The sequence below is a fragment of the Anabas testudineus genome, chromosome 16 (genome assembly GCF_900324465.2).
Source record: "Anabas testudineus chromosome 16, fAnaTes1.2, whole genome shotgun sequence".
Taxonomy (NCBI): domain Eukaryota; kingdom Metazoa; phylum Chordata; class Actinopteri; order Anabantiformes; family Anabantidae; genus Anabas; species Anabas testudineus.
Genome location: NC_046625.1, coordinates 5,740,796 through 5,749,809, shown reverse-complemented (window position 1 = coordinate 5,749,809; position 9,014 = coordinate 5,740,796). Strand labels below are relative to the sequence as shown.

General features: G+C 37.3%; 1 protein-coding gene and 1 long non-coding RNA gene across 2 annotated transcripts; one reads left to right on the top strand and one right to left on the bottom strand.

Moving 5' to 3' along the window:
• The first annotated feature begins 407 nt into the window (after nt 1-407).
• On the top strand, nt 408-1,423 carry LOC113170825. Its single transcript, XR_003299667.1, has 3 exons — nt 408-455; nt 572-833; nt 1,157-1,423. It is a non-coding gene; the product is annotated as an uncharacterized LOC113170825 (long non-coding RNA).
• A 494-nt stretch (nt 1,424-1,917) lies between these two features.
• psmc4 (proteasome 26S subunit, ATPase 4) lies at nt 1,918-7,976 on the bottom strand. Its single transcript, XM_026373053.1, has 11 exons — nt 7,883-7,976; nt 7,125-7,223; nt 6,572-6,758; nt 5,640-5,786; nt 5,196-5,305; nt 4,960-5,053; nt 4,699-4,866; nt 4,546-4,622; nt 4,072-4,240; nt 3,246-3,301; nt 1,918-2,366 (listed from the first exon to the last, which is right to left on the bottom strand). The coding sequence occupies exons 1-11, from the start codon at nt 7,913-7,915 to the stop codon at nt 2,253-2,255; spliced, it is 1,254 nt and encodes a 417-aa protein (XP_026228838.1). The 5' UTR covers nt 7,916-7,976; the 3' UTR covers nt 1,918-2,252.
• Between the last annotated feature and the right edge of the window lie 1,038 nt (nt 7,977-9,014).

Here is a 9,014-nt window from a genome sequence, read left to right as displayed (position 1 = left end):
CTTTGGTCTGATGAAACCAAATCTAATAGTAAAGACACAAAGTATGAGAGAGTGCGTGATAGGTCAGGTGTCAGTGAAGATTCTCATTTGTCCAGGTAAAGTTATCTGGAAGTTGAGTCATGGCAACTGGACTCCTTTCTTGTTAGGTGCCAGCATTTCATAAATATAATTACTCCGTAGAGCTGCCAGAAAGCTGCGCCTTGAAATTGTTCCAACAAATAGAGTACACTAAAGCCACAGATATTAACTGGTCATGCTACATTCACATTCACATTTAATTACAAATGTTATTAAAATCCTTTTTAAGTTTCGATTAGGAGAGATATAGTTATTCATAAATGATTATGATTAACCTAATTACTCTGAAGTTATTGTTTAAAAAACTGTTGAATTCTCTAGAAGAGGCTAAAAATTAAAACAAAACAAAAACTTTAAGAGATTAGTTCCATATAAAGGTAAGACACGCAATTATTAACTTTTGGTTATATACTGTACAAGATACTATGAGTATAACATGAAAATGACTTTTTCTACCCTGAATTTGACATAGCTTGTGTTTTTGATGGGACAGAGTTGGAAAAAATGGCAGCCCAACCACCTCTGTACCAGTTATTTCCTCTCAGGCCTTCGGCAGCTCAAATCTGCATGGATGCTTTGGTGTCAGCCTTGTGGTATAGACTCTTCCCTGGACAGTATTTTGGACAAAACCACAGAGTGGATCAAATATTTTCCAGGTTTTTCCACTGGCCAGAACTGGCAACTCGGCAGCTTTGTCCATATTATTTTGACCAGGTCACTCACAGCCTTCCCACCAAAGACCAAGTGAAACACATGTGGGTACCACTATTTAATGTTATTGGTACATGAAGGTATATTTACGGGGTTCCCAAACTTCATGTAACTACTTAATGACTGGGCTGTAACAGCACTTGAAACTATAATTTTAACATTTTAAAGATCTTTGATTTTTTAACTTTAAAATTATATAATACTATAAACTCCAGGCTTTCCCTCAAGGGCCTGTGGTTCTGAATTTGTCCATGCAAATCCACAGTATTATTGCACAAAGGTTCTGTATAGCTTTATGTGCATTTGTTTTACTGATACTGCAGCTAGACTGCTCAGATGAATGATCTTTCCCCCTTGCGGCCTGAAGGGAAAACTGCAACCTCAGGCTGAACTGCTTCAACTCATGGGGAGACTTGAAACGAGAAAGGCAAAGGTCAACTCAGCGGCACAGAGGATTGCATGTGAGGATAAGGCGAGAAGCCCAGCCCAGCACCGGTATCCACTTGAGTCAACTTTGTCAACTGCAAAATCGAAACACAGGCAGGAGTGTATCTACAAAACAGTATATTTCTCTCATGTATGGCTACCGCTGGTAGCTGCCAAACACCTCAAGTTGTCTCACTGTTGAATGAATGTCTAAATACAGATATGAAAGTTGAGTATGTGTCTTAAAGTTTTAGTTTGATGCCAGCATACAGTGGATAATCCTTTTATGCACATATGGAAATTAAGGTTACTGTTTGCCAATTGTTTCTTAAGGCAATTCTCTTCTCACTCCCAGTGGTTTTGTCAATAGTCGATCCCACCCTTAAGGGCAGCATTTTCCATTTCACCGCTTCAAATTTTTTGGACAACTGGCGTCTGCGTAGGTGTTTTGTTTTGGATTTTGTTGGATTATTGAACAGTGAAATACAGTCTGAATAAAGGTCAGGCAATGTAAGACTAATAGGTGAAGTCACTTTAACATGTGTAAAAGTAAATATCATTGCCAAAGGCTAAGCCGTCCAAACTGCTTGATTTCTCCAACCACTAATGATTACATGTCTCATGACAAAATAGAGCTGGTGACAGGCAAGACATAATTATCTATCTTCTATTACAAAACAAACATTCAAACAATGATCACTGTTCATTTTTTTATGGAAAACATCTTTAATGTCTTGTTAGTGAGTAATAGATACAAATGTTCTATCTTAGCTACAGTCAGGGACATATTTTCAGGAATCAGAAGAGTGCATGTACAAAAACACTCCATTACACGGTAGTGTGTCTTCTCGAGACTGGAGACACAGGGCTTATCTGATGGGACGCCTTGTGCGGCTGCGAGTAGATTTCCAAAAAAAAAAAAAAAATCTATGTAAATCAGGGACTGCAAATCTGCAAAGGACACACTGTAGATACTCAGACAAATCAATAACAAACTTGTGTGTCTGGACATGTTTTGTGATGGATGTATTTTCTCTCTACTTGTAGAACTCATGCTCCTGCTCATCCTTTTTGATGACGGTCTTGTAAGCTTTTTCAAAGTCTTTGGCCAGAACGATGTACCTGTTCTCACGCACCGCCAACATGCCAGCCTGAGACAACAGAGGCAAAAATGAACAAAACCAAGAAATCAAACAACAAATTAATATATACTGTATATAAAAACCCCATTTCCAGAAAATTTGGAACTTTTCCTAGAATGCAAAAAAATACTTAAATCTGTGATTTGTTAAACCGCTTGAACCTTTATCAGAAAAGTACCAAAAACACACTCCAAAATGTTGTGACAAGACTGAAAAGTAAAAAAATCTATCAAAACCTTTCCAGATGATTCCAAAGTTAACAAGTTAATGGGTGACAGTTGAGGGTATCACAATTAAGTATAAAAGCTGGGCTGTGGTGTGACTTTGTGCCAAACTTTGTAAAGGGAGTGTCATTGAGTCGTTAAACTTGGAAATAAAATTTGAAACTCTAGTATGCAAAGAAGAATACATATAATAGTTCTGTGCAAAAACTATCATGGGTGATAATACATGTAAAGGTACCATTGTGGCAGTCTCTCATATTGGAACTTTACAGACATATGCTGCCATCAAGGCATCATCTTTCAGTAGGCCAATGTCAGGCCTTATTCTGCACATGCTACAACAGCGTGTGTGCTTCACTGGGCTGCCTGCAGTCCAGATCTGTATCCCATTGAAAATGTATGGTATATTATGAAGAGTAGCATTAGACAGGCCAAGGACTGTTGAGCAGCTTAGGTCTTGTATTTTTTGGGGTTTGCTGCAAGCAAAAGCTAGTTACATTAGTCAGATAAATAATAATTCAAGTGAATAAAAAATAAACCTCTGGAAATGGGGTGTGCATTTAGTTGTTTTATACACAAACTAAATTGTTTTTCCATTAGTATTCATTCTATTACAGCTCCACAAAATAAAGCATAAATAAATGGATGGATAAAACTTGCTCACCTCCTGGCAGATGGAGTTTATGTCAGCCCCAGAGATCTTGTCTGGTCGGGCCACATCTGTGCATCAGTTAAGGATGAATGAATAACACAGTGATGCCAAAATGCAAATGAAACAGAGTATCCCAGCCGTGTTTAGACATACAGGAATGTGTACATAAATAACTCTGACCTTTAGCACTTTTTCAATTCTAAATGCACTAGCTAACAATCTAAGACTACTGCATGTGATTAGAGTTTTCATTTTGGGATTCAGAGTTCAAGTTTTGCATAGTGGCAGGCAGCAGAAACAGTTAAGAGACTTTGTGCTGTTGTCAGGCATTAAATTGAATCTGGCAGAATCAGCAGAAAGCCATTACCAGTCAACTGTGATGTAAAAGCTCATAGATACTTTACGTTTGACACATGGGATATGTGATATTGATACAAACAAATTATGTCGAAAAGCCAAACATCAGGTCATTAACTAAGCTAGATAAGAGCAAAAGTTTAACTTTTCATTAAAAACACTTGAGGTTAAGTCCACACCCCTATGACTTTAGGAAAATTATCTTTAGTCATATCACAAACAATAAAATACTCTGTCAGAAGTATCAAGACAAATTAACACAACAAGCCATTTGTTTTGTAATGCTGACAATTTTCATTAGGGGAACTGAAGTTCAAACAAATCTTTTTGGCACAAAGGGAAGCTGCCTGTAAAAATAATGTATTATTTTATACAATAAATACTTCACTAGGCACCCAAAGCACCCTAAAAGGAACAGTTAATTTCCCATAATGTAATACAAACACACACATAACATATTCAGTTATAAAATTAAGGATACAGTCCTCCAGATCCACCTCCTCAGAGAGGTTCATTTTACTGGTGATGGTGGAGAAAATGAGACGTTTCTGCCTGCGGTCGGGCAGGGGGAACTCGATCTTTCTGTCCAGACGACCAGGACGCAGCAGGGCCGGGTCCAGGGTGTCTGCTCTGTTGGTGGCCATGATCACCTATGGGAGGTTTGAGTAACAACTCAGGTCATGTGAGCATAACAGTAATTTGTAAATATATTATGACATGTGGTGACATTTCTCCATAGAGACAGAGAAATAATGAGAAACTGAATTCTTTACAGATTTTTGTTTTCTTGGATTAGCCACCCTCTTGATACCAAAAAGGTCAAAGCAATAGCAGGAATTTGTTGACAACGAACACACAATGCTTCCTCACTGACATCATGAGTCAGCACATTTGAAGATGGTACAGTCACAGGGGAAAACTTAAGAGCCTTCTGACACAGGTGGACTTGACTCACCTTGACGTTGACATTCTGGTCAAAGCCGTCCATTTGATTCAGCAGCTCTAGTAAGATTCTCTGTACCTCCCTATCAGCTGCAGAAGAAAAACACAAGATTAAGAATATACATTTTTACCAATAAGTCTACAAATGAGCCACAAACGTTCGTACCTCCAGTCTGTGCATCAAAACGCTTAGTGGCTATGGCATCAATCTCATCAATGAAAATGATGGCTGGTGCATTTTCCTTCGCCAGCCGGAAGACGTCACGCACCATACGTGGGCCTTCACCCAAGTACTTCTGAACAAACTCGGAGCCCACCACACGGATGAAAGCCGCTGGAGACAGAGGGTTAAAAGATTGATTACATTTTCTTTTCAAGGTGCATATAATCAAAAGTCACATAAAAGTCTGTAATATGGAGCGCATACCTGTAGTGTGGTGTGCCACAGCTTTGGCCAACATGGTCTTACCACAGCCTGGAGGTCCATACATAAGGACACCCCTAGGGGGGTCAATGCCAATCTGAAAAAGTTAACAGATTGAAGTTATTAAATATCTGGTTATTATTTTTGATAATAATAAGAAATTGAATAATCAATTTCCCTCATTGTGACATGAAGTACAAGTTCTCTGAATCTGCTTTATCCCATTTCTGTTATCTGACCTGTTTGTAGAGCTCAAAGTGTGTAAGCGGCAGCTCCACTGCTTCTCTGACTTCTTGTTTCTGGATATCCATACCACCAATATCAGCATACATGACATCTGGCTTTTGGTCTGGGAGCAAAATCACAATAAAAGGGAAAATTATGCAAGCTTTCTTTTCAAACTGCATACAAGATCTTCATCTTTCTTGGACACCTAAATGTTTTAATTGACAAAATCAATGGGTAATTGATAAACCGGTAAATAATACATTTTGACAAACAACAAAACATAATTAGTTGTAAAAATTTTAGAAGGAAAAAGAAAATTAAGTGTTTGCACATGGCCATAGTCAATTCAAGTTCAATTCCATTTTATTTATATAGTGCCAAATCATAACTGAATTATCTCAAGCCACTTCAGAAATAATAGATGAACTTTAAATAGGCCTCTCTGAATGTTTTACCTGATGTCAGCATCATAATGCTGCTGTCAGCTTCAGGAGGTAGCACATCTACCAGGGCATTGCTGTGCTTGTGCAAGGCCACTGAGGCGTTAGGTTTCAGCAGCTCTCTGTCAATGGTGCTCAAGATACGAACATAGTAGTTGGACCCTGTAAGTGGAACAATGGTTAACACAAGGAGAAAAAACACAGGAACAGAACTCATTATAGATTTAAATATATACTACAAACTAAATAATTAACATCAAACAGCACAAAGTACACCTATTCCCAGTTTTCTCAACAGACTCTGAAAGCCTGAACATGAAAAAGCATTTAAATATGAAGTATGTATGCATCACCTGCTGTCATTAATTTTTAATTCTCAGCTTATTTATTTTTAGTATTTTTGTGTAGCTAACTCAACTCAACTAAACCATTTTGGTATGTATACTATAGAAATCTGGGAATCGTAATGCTAGTAAGACTTTAACTGCTCTTGAGAAGTATGGACTTGTTTGAAGACAACCAATACAGAACTGGTAATTTTCGGCAGTGAGTCTGAGCTGACATGGCATGATAACATTAAAATCCTAAAATTGGCAACAACAAATATTACACAAATACAGAGATGCAGCTCTAGTAAATACAGAGTGCTAAATAACTCAAATCTACAATGAACCAGGTTCAGTTGCAGCTTCACTCAGATATGTTCATGTGTGGGTCTATGTGTTTTTGAAAGTGCAAGTTAATCCTAGGTTAGTATTAGATTAATGTGTTGTTATTCATTTCTGGGGGACCTTTAGTGCTTTTTCAGAGCTTTTGCTCTGACTCTTTTTTTGTTCTAAATATGTGAACTGTAGGTGGTTCTCTGCTGGACTGTAAGCACACAATTCATTTTAATCAACGCTGATCTTTTTTTTTTTTTTTTTTTTTTTTTATTATTTTAACAGTACCTGTTGTGGAGCCAACAATGGCTGTGTTCTGGTCAACAGCTTCCAGGAATTGGCCAATGACAAGTGGGATGCTCTGTATCCTCTTCACCTCCTCCTGGGCATGAAGGAATTCTTTCTTCAGGTTCTTCTGCTCATCTTTGATGTATTCCTCCTGCACCTCAAGGAACTCCAGCTCCTGCTGCAGCTTCTGCAACATTAAGGGGAAGAAAAAGAAAGACGAGTTAGCATAATTCCGTAAATCTGCTTGTTGCTGATCATGGACCTGACGTTGGTAGCATGTATGTTGAATACAGGATCTCAAGTGTCAAAGCAGTTTTTCCCCTTGATAAGCAATTTAAAATATTTGATATTGCATAGACATGCAACAAAGACTTCATGTTAGAAACAAATATATAATTTTAGAATGAAGTTAAAGATCAGATGTATATAGGTGTAATACAACATATTTACAACAATGTAAATATGTTCTATTTCAACAGTTTTATGTAAATATTAATATTAGATTCTGAGTAGATTATAGACTTTAACATAAATGAATGAACAGGTGTCAGACCTTGTATCTGCTGTAAAGGTCCTCAAGGTCTTCTGGTTCTGGTGCCAGGAAGGACAGACCTGTCTGAGGTCGGGAGGTCAATATTGCTGGCATGTCCTCCTGTGAAAATGACAACATACAAACATTTTGCATTAATAAACTGATGTTTTAAGTAGCACTAAGCATGAGTTACTGTGCTTGTTAACAAAACAAATAGAAAAAAAACACATTTATGGTATAGTCTATAGCAGCAGATGCTTGCAAAAATGTAATGTTAACGCTAATAACTTCAAACAACACACAATTTGTTTGCTCGGTTACTAACTTGCCAATGACAGAGACAATCACTAGCTAAACATTTGGCTAGCAGCCCTAGCTGGATAACAGCTAGTTAGAGTTAGCGGTTAATATACCGCAATTTAGCCGCTACAAGCCGTTTGCGATGCACTTGTGAAAAAATAAAAACATTCTCCAAATAATTATGTACATTCTTTAGTAAGACAGGTTATAGAAATCTACAGATTAACATGTTCTTGAGCCTTACAAACGCCATGCTAATGCTAACTGCTAACTTGCATGACATAGCAACCGCACTCGGTCGAGAATGAATTGGCAGGTTTAGGATTTGTTAACGTTAACGAGCTAAGACACGGTAAAATAACGCGACAAACACCTATGGGCAGCTAGATACACTACACTTACGAATATTAACAAAAAGACTAACACAAAGATACTACCAATTTTAGAACAAAACAGGAAACAATCTCTCAAATTCATACCGGGCTCTTCTCTACAGCTACGCAGTCCTCCATGTTGAAAGTCGTCCACCGATTGACGTATGACGTAGTACGTTGACGAAAGGCAGTCTGGGTAATGGAGTTTATCCAGCCAGTGGTCCGCGGTGCAGCCGGTCAGTAGAGTCAACAACCGGTTTAGCTTTTCTGAAGCCCACACAAAGGTCGCCACGTAATTGTGTCGCAATTGTTTCATAAAGCTTCTCAGATTTCACGATTCCCAACAATGAGAGGGGAATCCTTAAAGAGCACCAAGCATTCATGAGTTAAACGGACTGTCCCACGTTAAAAATTAACATTTGGGTTTATTCCCAGTCATCCTATGATCATCAGATATGCCACGTCTCATTAACAATAATAAATGCCTATGTGTTGTATGAAAACACATTTGAAACTACAGCCCTTTGCCTAATGACACCCAGTTTTTCACAACAAAGAGCCCATTAAAGTTTATTTACAGCATGTTTTCTTAAAATAAATAAATACTAAAGTGGGACGAAATTGTGTGTGCATTTAGGACCATTCTCTGGAAATATAAATGAAGTGTCCAATCTTTTCTATTAATGAATTTACATGCACACTTATGCCATATAAATACACTTTTTTATCAGTGTCCGATGAAAACACATTCATTCATGTCCTCACAATGCTTGAATCACAATTTAATGTTGATGTTTTTCTGGACCAGCAGATGTCACCAGTGATACAAAATATTTTACCACTTTCCCACTAACTGGTTCAATTAATATAAAACAAACAACAACAAAAAAAACTATATTAAAAAAAAAAAATCAGTTACAATCTTTAGTTTTTCTTGTGAAATGTAGTCAAGTAGTACAAAGTAAACTTACTAACAGGAAACCACTGATGAAACCACATGTTTTTTATCATTTGGTGTTGTTGTTAACTGTACAAAAATCCCTCTGAAATTTACTTGTAGTCGGTAACAGGAACTACTTACATACTGTAAATATATTTAATTACTTTCCACCACTGACTAAACAATGGAGACTATTTATTATTATTGAATTAGTTTGTTTGTAACTAAAGAATGAGAAACTTTTTATGCTTTATTTCAACAAAAACATCAATTACATCTAAAACTACATTAACACAG